This window comes from Serinus canaria, chromosome 2, assembly GCF_022539315.1.
Source record: "Serinus canaria isolate serCan28SL12 chromosome 2, serCan2020, whole genome shotgun sequence".
Taxonomy (NCBI): Eukaryota; Metazoa; Chordata; class Aves; order Passeriformes; family Fringillidae; genus Serinus; species Serinus canaria.
This window is the reverse complement of record NC_066315.1, coordinates 105,296,192-105,321,399: the sequence shown is the minus strand read 5'-3', so window position 1 is coordinate 105,321,399 and position 25,208 is coordinate 105,296,192. Positions and strand designations below refer to the sequence as shown.

The following is a 25,208-nucleotide window of genomic DNA, read 5'->3' as shown; positions in this document are numbered from 1 at the left end:
GACAAAAAACAGTATTGAGTTTGAATTTACAATTGTTTTCTTTCTTAGAAACATTCAGACAATTGATACAAAACAGCGTCTTCCAGTCTGACTGGCACCTTCTATTCTGCAACGCTACTCTGGCACCAAATCAACTCTCCATATGAAATAGAAATGGAGAAAATAGTGCAGGGAGGAACTATGCTGAGCCAGAAGTTTGGACAAACCCACTATCAACTCTGTGTCTGAAAGTAGAGAATTACATGGAAAGTGAAGTACTTAATATTTGAGGAGCTGATAAGTATTTAGAGATCTAAAGTAAAAAATGTAATGATACTATTATCAGGTCTAGAGCTACTCATCCTAAGTGGCTGTTGTGGAGGAATCTGTTCCAAAGGAAACAGTTGAAGAGTACTTTAAAGATTTTTTTTTTTTACTCTTTACCCTTTTCAATCTTCATTAATTATTATTATCTGCCTTAAAAACACACACTCCCTGTTGGAAAACATTGACAATCACAGGTTATTATACAGTTATAAACCATAACAGATCTGTCACACCCTGAGGCCACAAGAAGGCTTTACACTCCAAGCTAGGAAATAACAAAGTGAAAAAGCACTTTTTTTTTTCTCAAAACAATGAGCCAAATTCTGATTTTAGGGTTACAGGTGAAAATCCTGTCTTGCCCCAATAGATCTGTCATAGGGCCATATGAAGTGAACATCACTGGAACTTCAGAGCACACCCTGGTTCAGCACTAGGCAAACACCCATGAAATTATGGCCTGGTTTTTGAAAGAAACTGCTGATATCAAGGGTAGTTTGGTGTTACAATTAAGCTGCATGAGAAACATGCTGTAAACAGGAGCTGTGAAAGTCACAAAGAGCACCACAGACAGTGTCAGAGAATAAAGATTACTACATTTCATAAGCCAAAGAAATATGTCATGAAGCCATACCTGTACATCCCTCGGGGTTTTCTTTGGCCAGGTTCCAGTACAAGGGTTTGCATTTACTGCAGGTAGGACCTTCAACATGCTGGAGACATTGACAATATCCCTAACAACAGAAAGGAGCTAATATGGGTACACAGGCTCCATAAAAAACTTAGTGATTTTTACTACTAAGAAAACCTAATATTGTTAAGAGCTCATGTAGTTTGCTGACTTTTACAGATACATGGACTTCAGGCTGATTCAGACACCTTAGATTTTTTTTGTCTCATACTATCAGCACAGGATTGTTCCACCCTGCATATTTTTTATGTATCTAATTTATTCTAAGGGTCCCAAAGGACATACTTTCCAGTTCTTTTATAGCCTTATTAGAACTGCTCCAAAGTATTACTGGTTTGTACAAAGAATAAACCCCCATATTTCCCTAATAATACTAATTCATTTTCATATTTAATCTTTTCTTTATTGGTGGAAGACACCATCTTAAGACACCATTAAGACACCAATAATAACCATCATCATATTAATAACAAAAATAGTGGAATGGCAACAAAGATGTAATGATTTTTCAAGAATAATTTGATGCTGAAAGGCCTGTTGCAACCCAGGCCCAGAAGGTCTTTGAGACATGCAGAGGCTTATATCTTCATGCATATGTCAGTGTTAAGAGTATACCAAAAAGACATAAACAGATTGCATATTGTATATATAAAAGATAAACCCCCCCCATCCTTGACAAGGTTTTGCACTGGTATGATCAAAGAGCAAAACACAAAGTTATTTCTACTCCTACTCTTCAAACAAGCTCCTGAAATTCTTTTAGAGCCTAAGAGCAGGCTTCAGGCCTTGAGCAATGAGCTGGATGTGTTCAGCAAAGACACATGAATGATTAACATGCACTGTTAACTGGAGTGGCAAAATACTTACAAAGTGAGAACCAATGCTACCTGCAGGGTCACACTCGCTGTTGATACCTTTATAAAACAAACACATTGAAAGATCTTTTGAAAACAGAGGCTGTGGAATGTAGTAATGCAGCAGCACAATGTAGCCAGTGTGAGCTTTAAAGGGCTTTTTAATATAGTTACCTTGGAGAGACTCAAGTACTTTAAACTCCAAGACAGCAGAAGCCTTTAATAATGATTTTTTAAAATGTGTATTTAGCCTGATTTATAGTATTTGGGTTTGTATTCAAAGCAGTCACTTGGAAAAATAGAGCACTAACCTATGGAACTGACAGATATTTTCTTAAAGTTCCTGTGCCATCAACATGAAAATCTTTTAAATGGAAATATATTTGAGAAGATTTATTTTCTTCCACGTTGCAGAAATAGGAAGGAAAACCCTGGTAAAAGTAGGGAAGGCTTTTACTCACTCAAGCAGCTGGGATAGCTGTAATATCCTGGAGCACACTGGTCACATCTCAGCCCAGCATAGTTACTACGGCAAGGACACTGCCCTCCAGGGCCACAGGTATTCCCCAATGAGCCAACACCATCACAACTGCATGCTGCACAGAGAAAAAAAAAGAACAGATACATGTCTAAATCTAGAATTTGCCAAAAAAACTTACCTTTGAATGTAAATCAATCATTTACATTCAGAAAACCAGACAAACCATAATTTTACCAGCAAAAATAAATATCCCAAAACAGTTATTCTGCAATTGTGTCCTCAACCACTGATAATCTTGGTTCTTGCAGTTCTGTAACTCACAGCTGAGAGAGTTGGTTTGATGCCTTGTAAGACACATGTAAGGGAGATAAATCCATCTTACATTTGGGAAGAATGTCACATGAGAGAAATACTTTTTAAAAATCTTTAAAAGATATATTCAAAGTATGTTGTCAACTGTAGCAGTGAACTTCTTATGGAGTTACCACTGTTTTGGGATAACAGCTAAAGACAAGACCTGCTGTTTTCTTGAGATGATGCTGGAATATTCCACAGGGTCATATTTCACAGGTACAGGTATAGGACCCCATCTGGGCATCTCAGCTGTCCCAGGTACAAGATGAAGTGCTGCAGTTAACTACTTGGATGTTATGACTGCCAGAAATGGCTGGCTGACAGAAATACAAAGCAAACTTTGTCTTCTGCTACATGTTCACGTTTCTGGTTCCCCCTTTTGGTTCCTCTTTCTGCTGCAGTCAAAGACGTCTGACTTTGCTGTGTTTACTTTAAAGATGCTTGGAAAGACACAGGGCTTGCTAGGAAAGTAGTGTAAGAGAAATACAAACACTGAAGCTTCCAAGAACAATACCTACTCTAGAATCCCTCATCATTTGACTATTATATAGCATTCTCTCCTAATTTTAAGTATTAATGTTTTGTTTAAAGGCTTTGTTTTGATATCACTGTTTGAATAAAGCTTCTATGGAATTCAACAAGTCACGACCAGAGAGATTAGTTCTAGTCACAGCAGCCCAAAAAATACAGATCTGTCTCTCTTTTGAAGATGACAATTCCTTACAGGAATAGGAGGCTGGGCTGCTCACTTTCCCCCACAGCTTGCAGCATGCTGTGTTAATTTATGTTTAAACCCATGGCAGCTCATTTTAACTGAACAAACTGTGAACTGCAGCAGTTCTGAGTAATCCCACTGACTGTGTTTTCAGCTATTTTTATCTGTCTTCTACAATTTGTTTTTGCATGCTCTTTTAAGCTTTTATGTCTCTTTTCAGCTTTTGGTGTTCAAAGATCAAACATATTCAATACGGGTTTGATTTGCTTTAAGATTGCTACTTGATTTTGCTCTAGGAAAAAATAAAGGTTATTTTAAAACCACTGAACAGTGTGTACCAATGCAGAATCCTGATTTTATGTTTTTCATTAAAAATGTTCATCTACTCCAGACCATGAAACCCACAATCATGCGATGTGGTGTTTCTGTATTCCACCCATTGTGTTGGTAACGCAACTCAGCCCATCTTTGCAAGGTGCCACAGTTTAACTCCAGCTGGCAAATAGGTACTCACAGCCACTTACACCCCACCCATGGGATAGAGAGAAGAATTGGGGGAAAAAGGTAAAGCATAGCACTGTACACAGTACTAGGAATAAAATTAACTCTACCCAGCTGAAACCAGGGCATGAGGGCATAAAGAATTCTGCTGTCCCTTTATAGGAGATAAACAACTGTATAAGCCCAAAGGAAGAAGACTGACGTAGTCAACAGACAAAAATAACAAGACAGAAGAAAGCAAATTATAATTTTATACATAAATCTTGTTAATCAGCACAGGAAAGCACATACCAGAACTCTGCAATATTCTATATTCTTCCTTTATGGAAAAATCACTAAGGATTAAGGGCCCCCTCTCTCATTCACTTCAAAGGCAGACAAAACCTAGGGCAAAGTAGGAGTTGATGGGAGTCCTCCTACGCACACAAAACCGTTACAATACTCAAAAGTTATCCTCCATTAATTTCCTTGTCTTGTAAAACAGCAGGCTAGTCCTTGGTGGGAAACTCCATAGAGATCTTTCATATTTCATGCCTACATGGACACAGGTTGGGTTAGCTCCTGTCAGATGATCTCAGAACAAGTGAAAAACCACCATGAAGGGCAAAATAAGAGCTTCAGATTTACAGAACAAACTTTGGTACCACACAAGGTCCCAAAGACTCCCTGCAAAAGCAGACCAGGGCTTCACAGTTCTGCTGCGCTGGTTCCTTGGCAGTCAAGTGCGCCCTGTTGCTGTGGGCCTCCATTTAAGAACAGCTCTCAAATGCTTTGGTTATTATTAAGACAGCTGTGTTGACTGAGGGTACAAACAGTCTGACTACAAGGGGAAAAAAAGGCCTGAAATTGGAGAATTAAAATATATGATGATTTCACTGCAGAGCACAAGAGGGAGTTGCCCATTTGCTGCTGTGAACACTGCTCTGGCTGCTGTCCTGGAAAGCACTGCTGTCTGCCTTTTCAGGGCCCTGTTTGATGCTGTACATGCAATCAGCAGCCTTACCTTGACAGGCAGGGAATGAGTGGTGGCCAGGCTGGCAGCTGTCACACTGAAGTCCAGCCACCCCTGAGCGGCAAAGACACCTCCCAAGAAAATCACAGACTTCAGGCTGGGTACCCATCAAGTTACATTCACACACTGCCAATGAGAAAAGATATTTTCAGAGGCAGCCTCTGCACAGGCTCTCGTATTTTTCTTAAAATAAAAATGCATTTGAAAAAAATAGCAGTAAAAGCAACTCCCTGCTCCCTGATGGTCAACAGGGTGACAATTTTCCCATCAGATTTATATGGATTCAAACCAGCTTTTATTGATTGCTCACATCTGTAACAATTCAGGAACAAGGAAAACATTAATGAAAGAGCAAGGAAGCTGGCTCAAAGTTCAATTATCAGTGTCAAAGCACTACACTTGGACTGGCCCCACTGAGTGTCGGATTTATCAATTCCAAGTTGTTTGCCAACTATTGAGAGTAGTTCCATCACTTCTGGGACTGAAGCAAAACAACTCATGGTTTAGATTTACACTCTCGGGTGGGAGTGGTCAATAAATAGCTTAAAAAGACAGTACAGAGACAGCTATTAAAGTTCTAAACCAGTCAGTTTTATAGTATTGATTAGATAGGGTAGCTTAGTGCATCAAAGTGAGGTTGCAAACTCATATTAAGCACATTTTTTTTAAAAAACCTCCAAGGATAAGTACCAGAAATATTTTCAAAATTATTCTAAGTTTAATCAATGTTACAAAATCCAAACACAAACAAGAGTCTAGCAGCTGCATCAAACAGCAGACAGCAACCAAGGAAACAGGGGAATTTTTAGATCAAAATCTCCCCTCATCACATTATTCTTCTTTGACTTTTGTGAGTTTTGGGAGAGCCTGTTATGAATACATCTCCATGGTAAAATAACTTCACCCTTCAGTATAAAACTTGGTGTTTTGGATATGCTTGCCAAAGGGGAATGTTTGGCTTACCCTGGCAGAAGGGGTACTGAAAATAGCCAGCTGCACAGGTATCACAGGAAAAACCCCCAAATCCAGTTCGACATCTGCACTGCCCGGTACTTCTATCACAGTCACTGCCCAGCACTCCTGCACCATGGCACTGGCACGCTGAAGAGCACATTTGTAGAGAAAACATTTGCAGTATTATGATCTTAAAGTTCTTATTTCCCTTGGAAGCCAAAGGCTGGCATTTATCCTGGAGCACAGGCTCCAAGTGTCAAAGAAACTACGCCACTTACACAGACACTGGGGGCCAAAATACCCTGGTCTGCAGCCTCCTTCTAGTTAAAACAGGAAAGGAAAAGAGAAAAAAAACAAAGTGAGTGTATATAATCCCAGAATTCCTTGTAATTTTGCAGAGAAAAATAGATCAGTACTTAGTAAATATTACTCTTGAACAAAAATATCCTATTTGTCTGAGTCTTACATGCAACATTTCATTCAAAAACCACAATCTGTAATTGTGCTCAGTCTGACAGCAAAAATTTACAACTTCTACTAAAACTTCCACTTAGAAGCAGCTGCCTTTCTTATGTCTTCAAATTCAGATGCTGCTCATTGAAATGGTAAAGAGCTCGAGAACTATTTTCTCCAGTTATATTTATTCACTTTCCTTTGGATTTTTTTTCTTCTTCCTTTAAAAAATTTGTGAGAAAAGGGGATATGCAACAGAGAATACCCAGAGGTCTACCAGGGAAATTATTCTGGATGCTGTACCAAGGTGAAGTGCATTATATGTATGCAAGAGATTAAATGCTAGCTGTGATGATGTCTCCATTGCACAGAACAATAACATAGGATAAAAAAATTAAGCCCACCAAGGGAATCATTGTATGGATTTCAGGCAGCTTTACAGTGGGCTAAACAAGAAATATGAAACTTTCTTAGAAATCCAAGTCCTTCACTGACAAGGGCAACGTACAATTCGCCAGGTGACTGAGGACAGTCCAGAGGCAGAGGCCAGCTAGCCTCAAGAAAGATTTACACCACAAAGCAATGGTTGTCATGTCAGAAAGTTGTACATGTCAGAAACTCTTGATGGATCTGTTCTTAAGTGCACCAAACAAGATGGTCAGCTCCTCCTGCAGATGTTTGCCAGAGGCTCGCTGAAGTTATTTTGATCCATAACTCCTTCTGGAGCTAGCCCACCTAACTGTTTGGTATAAACATGACAGTATGATAAACTTTTGGCAAGAACAAAGGTTCTTTTGAAATATAAATACCAACAGAGGCAAAATTACTACCTAAAAATCAACTTAATGATTCTATTATTCTACAAAAGAGCAGGCACCACTGAAACAGAGAAAAATAGCAACATGGGGAAAAACAGTGAAATGGGGAAAAACCACCAAGAACTTGCCTATTATGTCACCAGCCACAGCATCACTTGGAACTGAAGAAGTAGAAGGATATACTGGAGTATCTTTAAAACAAAAGAAACAGCGAGGATCATTGGAAACAAACATATTAAATTCATTAAAAATCATGACAAACAATGAAGTTACATACCAGCAATACAGAGAGCATGATATTCATATGACTCTAGTAACCAACTTCAGCTTAGTTTTCTTAGGAAAAAGGTAAGAGACGTTGCACTTTTGATTCCCAATTCAGACACAAGGTTCCCTTCTTGAAAAAGCAGTGTGAAAGGCCAGTCACCATTTGGAAATGCCACCAGGTTGCCTTCCTTATTCTTTTGCAGAAAGCTTTCTTAAACTAGACAGCATTGTAAGAATTACCTAAGGATGTTTGTATTTATTTCACATTTCCTGCTTCCTGAGCTGAAGGTCCATCTCCTTCCATGTGGCATTACCACCTGCTACAGGAACTGCCATAATTTATCACATGTACATCTTAGAAGCTTTTATTTTAGAGTCGTCCAGATTGTCTATCTTGTTTTTAAATTTTCTTGCATTGAGATGGGATCCAAATCAATAAGCTACACACATCAGATCAATGTCTACCTGAGCTGAACTAATTTAAAAATGTCAGATTTCAATCAAGAAGATGTATGAGATGTGATAATATAGAATGCAGTGTACAGACAGTATTCTATCGCAGCCACTGAATTCAAACAACATTCAATTTTCACAGGGGTTTCTTTCCTTTGTTTTGTATTGTTTTCCCTCTTCTTGTGTTTCTGTTGTGGTATCTCTCTTCTAGTCAGACCTCAGATCTTGTCCTAGATCAACACATGTCTTTTATCAGCTGTCAGAAACACATCTTTCCTGAAGGCACAAAACATCCCTCTGATGCATTTCTGCAATCCTTTCATGGAGTCAGAAGTCTTTATGCAGCGATCCTGATGCTACATTTTCTGCTCAGTTATTTTATATGTAATTTTTTCTTGGAAAAGCACTTTATCAGAGATGCAAGTTCCTAATCCTAGGAGGTGTCAAGGAGAACACATACCCATTTTCTTCCCTCTCAGTCATTACAGTCATGTTCTCCTTCTCTGTGCAGGCGGTCTTTACCCCTAAAAATCCTGACACATGTTTAAACAATTTGTCCAGGGCTTTAGACTGGAGTTCACAACTCACTGAGTTCACAGCTCACTCATCAGGCTGCAAACCTGATGTCTCAAATGATTTCAGAATTGTGAGAATGCAGCACAATCTCTGTTTCTCAAGTCACTACCATTTTGTTAAATAACCCAACTCTCTTCGGCATTGTAACAACTGATTTATCAGAACACATAAAAATGCGAAGCCGAAATACCAGATGTTTATTAACCAAGTCAAGAGCAATGAAAACCATTAATTCTTTAATGCAGATTTAAAATACAGAAAAAGAGGCAATTTTACTTGTATACTTACAGACACAAAATGGATAACCATAGAATCCATCAGCACAGCGTTCACAGTGGTCTCCCTGGAAATTCTGCTTACAGAAGCAGCGGCCGGACCCTTCCTCGCAGCCGTCTGCATGCTCCAAGTTACAACTGCAGGCTAAATAAAAGTACCAGCAATTAGGCAATTGGAAAATAATCAATTTTTCTTTTACAGCAGTGCACAACGGCATTGTAACAACAAACCTGCAGATGTGAATGACTCATTATTTAAAGAGTGAACATTTCCCAAATATTAAATATCACCAATACATCTCTTAAAAGCAAAACCTGTGTTATTTTCTTAGAGCATTTAGGAGTTTTTAAATTCCAAAAGCTGCATGTTGTTCCTCCACAGCAATTTTTCTGTGGCAACCATTCATCTCTCTCTATAGTCCAGGCTAAGCACCACACTATTTACTTTGATTTACACACTACATGCGACACTATGACAACAGTTCTGCCGGCTTCCCACTGCTTTTAATCCCCAAACACAATTTAACTGTAGTTTCCTCCTGCCTGTCACATGTCTCCTTCAGCCTCTTTGTAATCCAACACCTTCCTCTTACCTATACTCAGTTCTTTTCCAAGTGTGCTATTAGTAATTACCTTATTGCATCACTTATTAGTTGATGGGCTCAGCACTGCATGAGATCAGATGCAGTGATCCTTGTGACCTTTTGAGCTATAGAATAAAATTTTCAAGTGACCAAGGGTCAAAGGATAGCTCACATGTACATCAGAGAGCTAAGAGAAACAAGATCACGAGAACAGGAGATGAGAATGGCTTCCCAGGGGTGCTGAGATCCTCCTCACTGTGGGGTGTGTAGCATCATCACATTTTTCCATGATTCTATCTCTTCCATATCCTTTTATGGCCTATTTTCTTTCTGCTGTTCTCAATATGCTCATGCAACACAGGAGAAGAATATAATTTAAAAGGTTTAAAGCAACACAGTAATTCATTTGTAGCTCTCCTCCAACATCTTTTGCCCACTCTTTCATTTTTTCCTCCACAAAGACACATCCTATGCATTGATTACAGCCCAAACCCCTCAAGCCAGCAAGAGAAGATACTCCATAGAGAAGGACTCACGTATGCAACCATCGGGAGCTCTAACAGGAACACCATAAGGACGATAGTAACCTTTTGCACACTTCTCACAGTTAATCCCAGCTGTGTTATGCTGTGCAAAGTAAAACAAAAGGATAGTACAAGATAAAGAGAGGAACTTAAAAGAATTAAGAAACAATAACATCCTTTACACCGTGTCTATATACAACTAAGAAGTGGAAAAAACTAAATAGGACTGCAATAAAGAGTCAATCATGTGGTGTTCTTTAACTACCTGTTCTCTACAGGTTCTGAATCATTGTATTCTCACACAAAGCAGCTGAACTTTTTCTTTAAAGCACTCTAAACCTCTTGTCCCATTAAAAAAACCTTTGGAAAAACATCTCTTTCTATCATAAAATATCTCTTTTTAGATTACTTTCTTATCGCCATGTTCAAGAAACTGCAACATTAATTTTTTCTTATACTACATATTAATTTTCTGAGATCAGCCATACCAGCAGAAACAAAAAACTGAACAGTCCAGCCAGCACAAAATAGATTTTCCACTAGAAAAGTGTCTGCCTCTATTAAAAAGTGGTTTAGGCACACCAGAAAAAGAAAAAAACCCTAAGTAATTTGAACTAGAGCAGTGATGGCAAGTACAAGTTGAGTAAATCATGGTCATGAGGTACCCTGATGAGCTCAGACATGAGAGCCAGGGAACCAGAGCAGGAAGCTCTGCCCTGGAGCAACCAAAACATTTACCCCAGCTCCCACTCCCTGTTTAGTTCCTCCTTAGGGGGTGTTGCAATTCAGGGCTAAGCAGGGGCACAGCATTTCCTGGCTGGACTGGTGAGCAGTTCATGAGCAGGGCACTCAGGACTCTGCATGTTCTTCAGCTCTGCTCACTCCAGTGGCACATCAGCAGCACCAGCCCAAACAGAACTTCGGGAAGATGCCAGAAGGACAATGCAGCAGGATGCAAGTAGTCCAGAAGTTATTTTGAATGTGTGAAAGAAAGACAAGCAAACAAGACAAATAGCAGAATTACAGTTCTAGGCTTCTGAAAAGTAGATTTGTCCTTGCTCAGATAGCTGCTTGACAAGATCCTGTGTGAAAGTGTCTTGGATGGGACAGGGGACCAAGAGAGTTGACTCTCATGGACAGCCTCCTTAGAACTAGAACAGCTTTTTCCAACATGCAAGCATGGCAGAAGGCCAGCATGGATAAGCAGAGTTTCTGACTGATCTCAAACTCAAAAAGAAAGTGCATGGAAGGTGGAAGCAGGGCAGGCTACTTGGTGGCAATACAAAGACATCGCCCAAATATGCAGTAGGGGAGTTCAGAAAGCCAAAACTTAGCAGAGTTAAAATTAGCAAGGAAGGTGAAGAGCCAAAAGAAATATTCCAAGAGTAGAGGAGCAGCAAAAGAAAAGCTAATGGGGGTAGGGGCCCATTGCTCAGTGGCAAAGGAGATTCAGTGAACAAATTTAGAACACATAAAGGACAGGAAGGTGATGGGACATATCCAGACAAGTTTACCCAGTGCAAAATATTCCCAAATCAACCTCATGGACCTCTGTGATATGACAACAGGTGCTGTGGGCAGACCCATGCAGATGGTGAGAGACTGAAGCACATGACATCCAAGAAGATGGTTGGGTTTCTTCAGCATTAAGAAGAGAAGGGTGAATTTATTGCTAACTACTACTACTGGATCAGAGAATACAGAGGGGATGGACCCAGACTCCTGTCAGAGGTGCACAGAAAAAGGATGAGAGGCAACAGGCACAGACTGGAACATGGAAAATTTCAATTAGATGGTAGGGACAAAATAGGTCATGCAGGCAGTCAAACACTGAAAAAGGTTGCCATGAGTAGCTGCAGCATTCCAGTCTATGGAAGTGTTCAAAGCTTGGAAGAATGAGTTCCTCAGCAACCTGATCAAATTAGACCTACTCTGAGTAGGATTGTGTGGTTTCCAGAGCACCTCTGTCATCATACGCTAAAGGAACTGATTCTATCTTTTTGTGCAACACTTCATTTATATCACTTCTTCATTCAGGCATCCATTCCTAAAACTTTGCTTTCCCCTGACACAAACAGAAAAAGTAAACTAAAATTCATCCCTTTTGTCAATGAAAACAAAAGGGAAAAAAAAAAAAAAAAGAAAGCTATAATTGGATTTAAACTCATTTAATCCACCTTAACTTCCACAAACTTAATTACAAACAATTCATATCAGTCATATAAGTAGGATTTGTAGATTTAGACTAATTTTGCTATTTTCTATATTTGAAGAGTATTAAAAGAAATGTTCTTTCATGAACAAAGAGCTGATAGAAAGGACCAGCATGGTAAATCTTACTACACTGTAAGAACAAAGTTCTGCACAGAAAAGTCAATGGGAAGACAAAGAACATTTCTTCTACTCATGTTAGTAAAAATAACGCTACTCTCTTCTGAATGCCTTTTGGACAATATCTCATTATACTGTGGGAAGAATAAGGAAAACATAATCTATACTGGATATTTGCCTTTTTTGTTGCTTGAATACAGCTATATTTTAAAATACACAACATGGTAATACATAAATCATGATGCATAGACTTCACAGGAACATAGAACTGATAATAATTTTCCTGCAATGCAAAATTCTGGTCAGCTGCTTGTCATACATCAGATGACTTGACAACAAAAGGAAGACAGACTTCCAAGTAAGTCTGGATTTATTTAACCACGAGATCACTGAACCAATGCATGACTCAGGTTGTAAGGGACCTCAGGAGGTCAAGTAGTTCAGTCCCGCAGAGATAAGGCCAAGATTAGATCTTTATCAGAGTCTTATTTGATCTTTCTTCATAGTCATTGCCAGAGTAGAACAAAGTCAGAATGAAAGAAATTCTTGTTCTTTCCAAGAATGTGCTATCCATTTATGACAGACACAGTGTAAAGTCTCTGATTCCAAATTTACAACTTCTGATTCAATCCAGTGGAGCCTCTAAGATAGTTATGGAGCTCATCCCCTCAGTTTTCAGGGGAAACTGATGGAATGAATTTGGTTGGTGTGGAGGGAGAAGGTGCCTGATGGCCGTTTTTCTCTACCTAAGTCATCTTTCCTCTACACAAAAGACAAAACCAACTCTTCTCACGTAAGCACAGCACAAGCCCAAAAGCCAACTAACACAAGCTGCAATTGGCAAAATTCCTGCTGAACAGCAGTGTGATCAAGTGCTGTTAAAGATCACCCAGAGTGTGTGTAAAGTGCATCCTCACAAATTTGTAGAATTCAACTGCATGTTTCTCAGTGCAACTGGAGACAATTTTGCATCCAGCCTTGGTTTAAGTGGAGCACTAGTCCAAAAAGATTCCAGAGGGCTCTTCCATGATTCTGTTCTTTCCCAATATCTATAACTTCCCATCTTGGTATAGTCTAGATCCTCCTTTATTTCTGCTGATGAGAGAGAATTCTCTGTGTTTTGCTGCAGTAAAGAACTAGCTGGCTTGAGCTGGCATTTTATTTGGTAAATTTTACTTCCTTCTGTTAAGGAGGGAAATGGCAGACTTTGTAACAAAAGGAAAGGGAATTTTTATAGCTGATCAAATTGTTTGCTTTGATTGTGTGATTTTATTTTGATCACACAGGGCTGAGCATAAATACATTTTTTATGTGTCTTTTACACATGACCAAGCAATGTTGAACAAGATAGATTATTTTCACGTGTCTTTTTTCCACACTTGGAGTACAAGTAGTAGCACCATCAGAAAAATGGGCCCATCTGGTCAGACCCAAAACTACTGGTGTGAACATATTTTTAAACTGATCAAAATGACCTTTTTACCTGGCAGTTAATGCAGACTCCTCCACCTTCATAATGCCCATGGATGTTTAAGCTTGCTCGATGCCATTCAACGTCAGCATCATAGTAGCAATCAGTAGCATGTCCATGGCAATTGCAGGCTGAAAAAGTAATGTTCCAAGTCAGCTTTCTTTATAATGCTGGAATTTAGCAATATCCAGCATTTACCTCCAGCAGGTAAAAGTAGGTTAGATTTTTTTTTATGCGTACATACTCTCAGGCATGCTGGAGTATACTCCAATGAATGTACTTACCTATAAACAACTGGATTTTCATACCAGAAACATAGTACAATAATGTGGACATGAAGAAAACGTGCAGCTAGTTTTACTAGAGAAGGCAGCTGCTGTACCATCTCAAAACTATATAGCTGTGCATAAATGCGCAAGTAGAAAGCTCCAGAAGAATGGCCACAGCAGGATTTTTTTAATTATCAAAAACATACTCAAAAGTTTATTTTGCCATGTCTCAAATATACATCTGGACCAATGCTATGTGCACTAAACCTTTATTTAAAATTAACAATTATAGATAAGATACATTCAAATAAAACGACCTACACCAAAGAACTCTCATATTGAGCTGTAGCTACAGATATACCAGCAAACTTGGCTATAATCTGTGTAGAAACCAACCATAACAACAAACAAATAGAATAAACCAAAGGGCCATTAATTTATTCAATGTCCTCTTTTTGTTCTGATTTTATCTTACTTCTTGGCTGGAGAGGCAAATGGGAATATTTTTGAAAGAATGCAGGTAGCAAAAACAGGCTTCCCCAAGCATCTGAGTGCTAGCTGATCTTTTAATTACAGGAAGTTACTTTCCCAGGAAATTCCTGAAGTTATGACTTGATAAAGGTATTACTTCATGTTTAGGGAAACCCTCCCTTCATCTGGACCAGGGGACAAAATACTCTGGAAGACAATGGGTTACAGAAGCTAAGGGCTCTGCCCTTCTTCAGGATAAGGAAAGCATATGGGAGGCAATCCTTCCAATCTCTATTCCAAGTGCCTGGCACAACTGGGAGCATAACTCAGGGACAATGGATTTTCTGTGTCTTGCTACATAATCACAGAGACAATAGAAACTGGATCATTCTCTGCATTCTCCCTATGCCTTTTTATCTGAAGAGCTGTGGATAAGGACGACTTTTCCTAGAAATTACCAACCACAAAGCTGAGGAGGTGCTCTGCCATCAGGCTCCCCTATGGTCTGCTGACAAGAACTGGATAAGGTTCAAGACTGGGTTCCCTAGCGAGGATGTAACAGCCTGTGAAGATCTCTGGGTTTTCTTACTCATAAAATTCTTCAAGAAAATAAAACATTACACAAATGAGATGCTGGCTCAAGATATTAAGTCAGAAAAAAAAAAAGGAGAATATTATATATACATATGTATAATTACAATGTAAATAAAACCTCCCTTGCCTTTAGGGTCAAACCACCTGTGAGCTACAGCTCAGCTATGTCTTCTAACATCAATGGGAAATTTGCCCTGATTACAGTAGCAGCACTTTCAGGGGAATAGAAACTCCTTCTACCTCATCAAGCACCTTTCCAGCACTTTGGGCCATTTGCTGATCCATAGATACCAGGAAGCTCACAGCAAAATGTTGGGCTGATCCCTACAAGCTTCACCAACCTCTTTCAATCAGTTTCTCTCAAGGAACCTCAGGCTTCTGGAAAGCTGAATAAGGTTCTTTTAATTCCTTCACTACTGGCTGCCAGCTAAAGAGGCCTGCACCTGGCAAATGCTCTCAACAAATCACTTCAAACTGCTAGGAGCAATCCAAACTAAAAAGGATTTTTTTTCAGAGATAGTTAGAAACGAAGTGGTTTTGGCTCAGAATCTTGTAGATGATCTGCTGTACACAATTCTTCAAAAACCATGACATTATTTATGCTCTTTGTCTGTCTCTATTCTGGCAAAAAAGTTTTCCTTTAAAGAGAGGGACTTGAATGAGGTTTCAAATATTGTTCAAAAACTGTGTCCCAACATGCCTACCTCCTATCAAACATTTTAATCACACAAAACCTCCTTCCCCCCTCCTAAGTCTTAGTACTGCAGTTTTAATTAAACAAGTCATCTCTTTATTCCTCAGATTAATTATACAGGTACATCTCTGGCTTTCAAATAAAGTTCTCCTGCTAAAGAGTTTGTACCCACTGGCTATGCTACTCTCAGGAAAGGCAGATGAGAAAAATAGATCAGGCCAGACACAAAGGAAATGGTTGTGCTCAGAGATTGCAATGCTCTGCACCACCCCACCTGCTTCCTACCTGGGGGATGCAAAACACCTGTGTGTGACAGTAGAAACCCATTACCAAAAGAGGGTCCATGCTGCTACTTTCTTTAAGAATGAAACACTGGGAAAGAGGGAGAAAGGCAAATGAATGGGCTTCTCCAGCTTGACTACTCAGTCTGTAGGGCTAACATTCTCCAAATGCCCAAACACAAGGATGGGAAGAGGTACAAGTGTGGAATGGCCAGGATTCCCCACCACAAACACCTTTGTGCCACTGGCACACGGCCAGTGAGGGGCAGCTCTCAGCCTGGGAGGGAGGGAGGGAGGGCAGCTCAAGCACCTATGAGCAGTGGCAGCCCGGAACAACCTCTCTGCAATCTGAACACCAAGAGGCCAAGTGATGGAAAGGAACATTTTGGAGCTGTACGAGGCGCCTACTGTCTCTGCTCTGCTTGGAGACCCACAGATTGTCAGCAGACAGTTATGACTGGGGAGAAATGTTGACTCAATGCTCTACAAAAATTCTTCTACTTTTCTCATGTCATATTCTCACAAATTATTACTTCCACTGTTTAATAAGAAAGAAGAACATAAATAATATTCACTGCATTTTTGATTCTTTATTCCTGTATGGAAAGCATTTTCTCTATACAGGAAAAAAAAAAGTGTTAAAGCACTTTGGTTATGTTCCATGAACATGTCTGCTACAGCTAATTCCCACCCTCTTGTCAGTATCTCTTTTAACCCACCATCTTTTTGGCTACTCACGTTCACATATGTTTGTGCTCCCAGCTGTTGCAGGTTGCCACTGTTTCTGATTATACCCAGGGCAGCAGTGATCACAGGTTTCCCCACAAGTGTTATGCTGACATTCACACTGAAACCTACAGAAATAAAAGCCTCTTAATGAAGCTGGGCTTAAAATTTGTCTCTTAAGTTTTTAAATAAAAAATAATTGTTTTTTTCTTCATTTTACTGCAGTCCAAGACTCACATATGGTATGAAAAAGATAGGACATAAACCTCACATGTAGGTAAGTCAATCAGTAAGACTAAAATGTTTTGGAACTTTCCTACAATTCTTCAATGTTGATGACTTCAATCATGTGATTATGAGTTTGTTAGAACCCATACCTTATAGAAAATGTTTATAGTTGGATTCCATAGACTAGATTATGTAACTATTGTAGATTATTAAATCAAGCTGATATACAATAGTTTAGAATGTATCTTATTTTAACTTTGTTCTAAGGTTCAAGCTTGTTGGCCTACAGTAATCAAAATTTTTACCACCTTTAAATGCATGCTTTCATAACTTTTCCATTATGCTTTGTTTACAGTAATATTATCAGTGTTTTTCGTGAACCAAGATTATAACTTGATCTTGTTATCTTTAAGACAGTGCACACTATTGATTTATTTAGCTGAATACCCTAGTTAACAGGCAGGGTCTAATTATGAGCTAGGACTCAGCATCCTGCATAGTAACTGAATACCAGGAGGAACAAAGGCCTTGGGACTCAGGAGGCCTTTCACAACATTCTTCTCTTATGTATGAAGTGTAATAACACAAGCGCAATAAAACTTTCCAGTATAATCATCCTATTTGGATAGATTTTTCACCTTACTTATTTTTCAGTAGCAGAGACACATGGAATGGAGGCAAACATCTCCCCTACTTATTCCTCATTAAAACATAACTTAAAATATTGCATCGTCCTGATAAAAGTTTGTTTTAATACAGTCATGGATAAGAGCAACAGTGGGTTTAGAGTAGGTTTTTAAAATATATTTGAGACAGGCTGCTTATTCATATTTATTTCCCTGCAGCAGGCAAGCCAAGTAGCCTAATCTAACTCCTTGTGAAATCAACACAGAGGTTAAAACCTTGACAGGGAAAGGGAATACTTCATTCAGTTTGATTTTATGTTTTTACAGTAATGATCTAAAGCCACTGGACATTGCATGAGCTCAATTATAGTGCTCAATATCTCCATGAAGTCAACTGATTTTGTGTTATCTTACTATAAAACTTTCAGACCTTCTTGATGATTTCTCATTGGCAGCTCCTCACAGTACAGCCAACAAACTCCAGCTCCCTTCTCAACTACCTAACCCACTCTTTTATAGCACTCATCCTAACTGGACACAGCTGTGGCCTATTAAGGGCAGGCCTGTTCCTAGCCCTTGGTAATTAGTACAGCTGCAACTCCTCAGGGGTGAGATTCTATCACCCCACAATTTTGTTCCTGAGTTGGACTTCTAATTCCTGATGCAAGAAGGTGCTATCAACTCATGTCTGATGATATAATCATCAGAAGGTGATGTTCAACTCAAAGAACTTTGGGTTTCTAAGCAATTATTCAATCTGCCGAACTTGTATTTCAATTAAAATGAAAAACCTAACCTAAAAAAAAAACCTAAATATTTTCTATTATTATCTTTCACATACAGTCACTCTTGACACATTTTCTTGCCAATCATTAGCAGGTTCTATTTCTTTTTTTTTTAATTTAAAGAAAAAAATCCCTGTAAAACTACATAATTCTATAATAAGAAAAGGTTATTTGAAAGCACTAATGTATTGTTTTCTCTGATAAATGTGAGGCTCCATTTACTTACTGGTATTGGTTTTCAGCACTCTTTGGATTACAGACTTCAGCATGGCCATGGCAAACACATCGACCACCAATACTGATGTCCTTTATACTGTAGTAATACTGTGGAACAAGCACAAGAAGTAGGTATAGATCTTTCCTTGCTTGTATTGTGTCAGAAATATCAACATCAGGTTCGCTAGATTTGGAAGGTCTCTACAACAAAAATTTTTACTCTCCTTTAGGAATTTAATAAAACACTTGAGATTTCATTCATCTATCCTACAACCCATGGCCAGGATAACACCAGAAGTTCCTCACACTAAAGCTGTGCTGCTTGCCAAGTAAACTAAGTAAACTGCATTCTGCATTTACCTCTGCCTGTGAGCAATGTCTTAAATTTACGTAAGGCAGCAAGGACATTTAATGGGAGTGCTGTCAAATAACTGGAATAGCTTTATGTTTTTCAGTGCAGACATTTGTGTGGTGCCTCACCCCAGGGTTTCCTCCAATTGTTACCAAATCTTCATTTTAAATGAAAAGGTTAAAAATAGCAATACAATATGAAGTCTGAAATCTCTGTGAGTTTATGAATTTCTGTGTGGTGTTCCCTCTATTTCCTTATATTTACCCACCGAATGGGAGTGGAACTCTGGCCTTCAAGCTCTTGGATAGCCCAAAATGTACTGGAAACACCTAGGCATTTCAAATGATTTGTGGAAAGAGAGCAACTTTCAAATACGGCCTTTGATTTCTGCTCTTTCATAAACTCAAGTACTTTTTTCTGAAAAGCTTTTGCGAATAAATATCAGAAAGTAGTACCAAATAAAGTTGAAGAGATTTAACTCCTCAGTTCTGCATAAGATAGTTTAAAATAATTTTGCATTGGCTCTTTGTAGCTCCCATGATGCACCCAGCTTCCTTCCATATTGGAAAGCAGGGAATGAAAATGGTCTGTTACAAAATCATTAATCATTATTGCCCCTCCATAAATCCATGCTGGCCCAGTTACCTTCTTGTCTCAAACAAACCTGGAGAAAAATATGGGGATTTCAAGGTGGGTCAATGCAAATCTCATTGTCAGGATGCTGCAAACTTAAAACATTCAGACCGTTTTTTGGTCCCTAGCATGCTGGGTATGATTGTTGGGTATTTACACCTCCGTGACAACAGTACTTACTCTACGAGTTACAGTGGGGTCCCGCTGAGCTTTGGATATCAAGTGTCCAAGCAGAGTATTAGTTCTCAGAAAACGGAGGAGGATGTTTGTTGCCTTTGTGAATTCTTGAAGACCAGGGGAATAAGTGAAGTTTTTTGCTCCTGGGCGGCCATTTACCAAAGATACTACAATCTAACAAAGAAGTAAGCACACTCTTGTTAAAATACATCAAGTGCCAAGAGCAGCATAAAGCAGGATCAATAAAAGAATCCAATAACTTATTATTGTTTCTTAACATATTTGCAGTAACAATTAGGCATTTCATACTGAAATCAGGATATTGGGAAAAATAGTGTTGTTAGCATTGGAGCCTGCCAATTATCCATATAACAAATCAGAAAAAAAAAGAAGTACTTCTATCTGTTTTGAAAACAGCAGGTATAGCATGCAAAAAGTTCATTTTTAATAGGAAAAGAACAATAGGAATAGTTGCACGTGGTTGTTTGAATAGTTGACAGTGTCAATGGAAGTTTACCCTGATTAAAAACATCAGATTTTGGCTCTTTCCCAAAGCACATTTATTTTTGGGTCAAGGCATAAACATTCCTGGAAAATATTATTGTTAGCAGGTCCAGTGCCTGCGAGCATACTAATGGTCTTCTGGAAGAAAGTACACAGTGTTTCTTTAGAAAATCCCCTCACATGAAAGCAGACTTCTCTGACTTCCAAAACAAGGGATCCAATACTTTTTTATTTTTTAAAGAAACAGCTGCCAGCAGCTTAGCAATCATGAATTTCTACTGAATGAAAAACCTCGTTTGTATGTACTGACAGTTTGTATGTCAGTAAAAGACTTGAATTTTTTTACAACCATCCAGATAACAGATTTCTATTTTCAAAGGGCTCCTATATTCTGAAGTACATAACAAAGGTATGATGATTGTTCCAATTGCAGCACAATTCCTTCAAGAAAAATCATAGAGCATGTAATAGGGAATGGCACCAGCAGTGTTCTTCTGTGGAAATTATTCCTTACAATATCTGATTAGGAGAATTTTACAGATACTTTACAAATAAATTCTATTCTAATATGAAACCCTAGATCCATCTGCTCAAAACTCTGAATAACTCTTGGGAGTTTAGATCTGGATTCTAACAACATCAGGCATAAGAGCAGAATGCCAGGAGGAGCCATCAGCACATCCAGGAGTTTAACATTCATTCAAGTAATACAAGGATACAAGCCACAGCTCTGCCTAGCAAGTAACAATAGCTAAAATCAAAGCAGTATTTTCCAAATACTTGTATTATATTATAAACATTTTAAAAAAATGTTTAACAGCTACTATTTCTTGAATGGTAAATATCTGTTTCAACAGCCTTCACTCGCATGAGCAATTCTGGTGTACCAAGTATTGCCACACACATTGGAAGAACTCAGAAAATGCAGTCAACACCTTCAAATGCACATGGCTATAGTGAGGTACACAAATTATGATAAATATAAACACAGGTTTCCCTGAGCAGCCCCTACCCCTATAGGGAATGCTGAAAATTGGGAGGAGTCAGGTCATGCTCCCAAAATTTCACTGAGGTTTAGGGTTTGGACTTACTGATGGAGATTCAAGCAGTCATAGCTAAAAAATTACTTCCAACAAACTTCTGAAACCAGTGATGTTTGCTTCCAGCATCACACATGCTTTCCTGAAAGCACCTACCTCTCCATTTTCAAGAGGCAGAATGCGAGAGTACTCAGTGGTGCACAGGACATCACTGTCCCTCGTCACGGGAAGATTTGCTTCTTTTCCAAAGCGCTCCAAGCAATCTGCTCTCGAGTCTAATCAAGCAAGAACAAAATTAATTTTATATAAAATGGGCCCTATTGTTCTAATTTAAATTAGCAGAGAGGTATCTGCTGTACTTTCAGGTAAATTCTCCCAATAACAGAGTAATAACAGTGATTGTGTCACTCAGCACAGAGTAACAGACCTTCCTCAAAACAATAATCTCTCTTCCTAAGCAATTCTGTGGTGCCTGACAAGACAGTATTTCTCATATCATAAACAGAAAAAAAAGCTATATAGCTACTCCAAGATTTTGCATTTGTATTTCACTTTGATTTTTGCAAGAAACTCCAGGGTGCTAAGGGATGAAGGACACCAAAGTTCTGACATTCCGAAAAAACAAGAGAAACAAAACAAATCAGAAATTTCTAAAAAAGTGAAAAATATTAATGTACTGAGTTACACTTTCAAAATACCATACCCATACACTCCTACCACTAATTTATTGTGGCTAAATAAGAAAAGATAAACATATTTAATATTCACTGTCTTCTTTGCAGGTGAAATCTTCAGCAGAGGTATGGATTGATTTTGCTGCTACTGAGGAAATTATTAAAGAAACTTGTCCCCAGAAGACCAGTGACACAATGATTGATACTTACAAGCAAAATACTGCCAGGGAGTGTAAGTTTTTCCAAAGTCCACTGACCTTTCCAAGACCCAGAGATCTGGACGAGGAGAATTTGCAAACTTGATAAGGATATAGGCAACATGGAAGAGCTGGTAACAGAATATACATAGATCTTATCAGGAGCTTTTTTAGAACTCTATAAAAGCACAGCAATAATAAAACTAATGCAAATAAACACTTTTTCTTTAGTGCACAGGAAGAAGGTTATTCTCTGCAGTTTCATGCCTACTAAAATCAGAGGCCAGATTCTCAGCTGGCTACTTCACCTGGCAATGTGCTCAAGAACATCAAGACATCTGCAAGAGGACTGTGTTAAATGCCATCTCCCACATTGCAGAACAGGTCTGTTGTGCAGCTGGCTGATTGCTTGGGTGTGTTAAGGGCCCAGTACTCAACCTGGAAAATTGTATCACTCAACTAAGCTGCTTTTGCAGCACCCTGGTATATTTGTGATGCATTCCAAGCACATAATTGTGCTTGTAGCTAAGGCATATCAAAATCATAGAAGAGAAAATGCAAATACCCTTTATACTGGGGCTCCCATGGTTGATAATAATCCCAGCCACCCGCTCCCTCATGTTAAGATTATTTCCAGATGAATTTGCTACTTGACAGACCTTCCAAGTAATGGAAGTAAGCCACCCCAGAGTTTGTGGGGATCAAATAGCACAGGAGAGATTTATGTAACTGGTAGCTCATTCAGTGTCTGAAACAGCTCAAAGAGCTCAATCAGCTCAAGGTTCCCAAGACCAAGAGTTTAATTTGGCTTCTTTAGGTGCTCATTGTGTATCACACAGAGGACTCCCAAACACTAGAGAAGAAATGAGTCTTAGAAGACAGGAAGTCTTACCGTAAGAGTCTTGGGATAGTCCACAGTCTATCTAAAAATCAGGACATCAATAAAAATTTCCTTTACACAAAAAGGTAAACACAGATTGATTCTAGAGGCTATTTAAAAATTAAATTATGACATGGATGGAGCTGTCAATGAAAGTGAACCAATACTGAGGTACACTCAATATTAAAGTGAAGCTGCACTGGAATTTCCCCCTCAACAACCTCAACTGAGAATCATCTGCTGGCAGGAGATTCTCACTTTGATGGGGGAGACTGCAGTCAGCAGTCTGTCAAGTAACTGCTGCCAGAGCCCCCACATCAAATACACCCAAGCAGTTTATCTTTGCTCATACCTCATAAATGTCATAACCCTGAAACTAATACTTTACAAAGTTTACTAGACTCCAAAGCACAAGTGCATACAAGCTCTCAACCATGAACTAGGAACAGCATCTTTTGGCATGCCTGGCCCATTCAGCTGTCAGCCAGGAACAATTCAATAGCTGTCAAACCAACTGGGACCACCAAGAGGCAGATGCAAATGGCGAATAATGCAGTGAAGCAGATACCTGAAAATACTTGTCCCTAACCAGCTCGGCACATGCAGCCTCCATGCTCACACATCTATTTCAGACATCAGCTTCTGAATACCTGTATACTGTATTCACAGTAAAAAGTAAAACCTCAAGAAGAAATGGAAGGAATTCAGGCACTTCATGGAGCATGTTCTCATGATAATAACTCACATCTCAGAAGAAAAAAAAAAAAGGTATTTTTTTGTTGTGCATTCATTTATGTAGTATGTGCAACTACTTTCCAGGGCAAGCCCCTGTTCTACACACACACACAGGCACTGCAGCAGGTATTGCACCTTGCAACTATTTCAGAAACTTTGCTTTGCTGAATGATGCTGACTTAGATCAGTGCAGAGAGAACCAGGAGAAAAATAACCCAACTTTTCTGTTCTTGCTGAAATTTAACCTGCTATTTAACACAGCCTGAAAAGCACCAGCTTTATCTCCGGAGATATTAAATTAGCAAGCAGACATCACCTCCATAGGAAAAGTTACTTACTAGACAACAACACTGAGCAGAGTAAGTGGCAGCCATTCTGTCGACAGAGCCGTGACAAAACCCAGACCTATGACTGCACAGGTGGAGTAATGCCCTCAAAATGCTGATGGAAAGCCTGATTTTAGACATTGTCAGAAATAGGTGAATATTTTGCGGACAGAGGCAAGATTTGCTCTTACTGAGTTTCTGATACTCTTTGTCTGAGTAACTTCTGCTACTTCACTGTCAAGTTTCAGAGCAGAGATATCAGCCATACAGCCATTACATGTCATCTGGTATGGCTACTCAGTGCAAAGACTAGTATTATTCTAGGAAAGCATAATAGTTCTGAAACTCCTAAAAAAAAAGTGCTTAATATTCTCACTTTTGGTCAGCTGAATCTCTCAAGGGGCATTTGCCTGTTAAAACCAGGTTTGCACTGGCAGGCAGCATTAATACATTGTCTTTCTTCCCCTATGTCTTGAGATCCTTGGGAGTCCCATCTTGACATGCATGTTAGCAAGTGCTGATAACAAGTGGTTTAGAAAGCTCAAGGGGAAATAAAGGAAGCACATAGACAATGTCCTGTCTTTTCCAGGGCTCCAGTGCTTGTAGTCACATTGTGGAGCATTTACAACAGTGACCTTATACCTACTCTTCAAAATGTGTATTACATCAGGAAGTCTGCAAGTCAGCCAATGCTTAAAGAACTGCCACCCAGCACCACTCCTTGCATATTTCCATGCAAATAACAAATGGCAGGAAAAAAAGAAGTATGGCAACTTCACAATTCTGTTGTACATGAAAATCTTGTATTTGCATGATGCTCTCCTTCCATCTCTGAGTTTGAAACACTGCTCAGGTCTGTACAGGCACATTCAGAAAGGGAAAAGGGACAGGTCTGATAAAAATTAAATTGGTTTCAGTTAATGACAAATAACTGAAACAAACATACCACCAAAACACAGTCACCATGCCTAATATCTGTCCTGCTTCTGATTTCGCATGAGTGCCTATGACTTGGTTTTGGCCTGGATCAAGGATGTAGAAGGGCACTTGAACATCTAAACCTCCACTAAGATTAAATACTGACCAAGTTGATGAATGGTCTCTCTGCAAAGCTGATGAGAGAATAAGAGAAGAAAAATAATCCTTGGCTTAGCAAATAAATCCCATCTGAAGATAAAAGAGT

At 39.0% G+C, this 25,208-nt stretch overlaps 1 protein-coding gene across 4 annotated transcripts in view; it reads right to left on the bottom strand.

Moving 5' to 3' along the window:
* LAMA3 (laminin subunit alpha 3) overlaps nt 1-25,208 on the bottom strand; it is a 109,980-nt gene that overhangs the window by 71,148 nt on the left and 13,624 nt on the right. For 3 of the 4 annotated variants that reach the window (XM_050970291.1, XM_050970292.1, XM_050970293.1), the window contains exons 3-17: nt 22,098-22,215; nt 21,370-21,488; nt 19,673-19,843; nt 18,518-18,615; nt 16,665-16,780; nt 13,630-13,748; nt 9,828-9,918; nt 8,721-8,852; nt 7,265-7,327; nt 6,144-6,185; nt 5,875-6,012; nt 4,903-5,037; nt 2,310-2,444; nt 1,862-1,908; nt 938-1,037 (exon numbers count right to left, since the gene is read on the bottom strand). In XM_050970291.1, coding sequence (XP_050826248.1) covers nt 938-1,037; nt 1,862-1,908; nt 2,310-2,444; nt 4,903-5,037; nt 5,875-6,012; nt 6,144-6,185; nt 7,265-7,327; nt 8,721-8,852; nt 9,828-9,918; nt 13,630-13,748; nt 16,665-16,780; nt 18,518-18,615; nt 19,673-19,843; nt 21,370-21,488; nt 22,098-22,215 — 1,624 coding nt within the window. The remainder of the gene's footprint in view (nt 1-937; nt 1,038-1,861; nt 1,909-2,309; nt 2,445-4,902; nt 5,038-5,874; nt 6,013-6,143; nt 6,186-7,264; nt 7,328-8,720; nt 8,853-9,827; nt 9,919-13,629; nt 13,749-16,664; nt 16,781-18,517; nt 18,616-19,672; nt 19,844-21,369; nt 21,489-22,097; nt 22,216-25,208) is intronic. The other variant, XM_050970294.1, reaches the window with a different exon arrangement.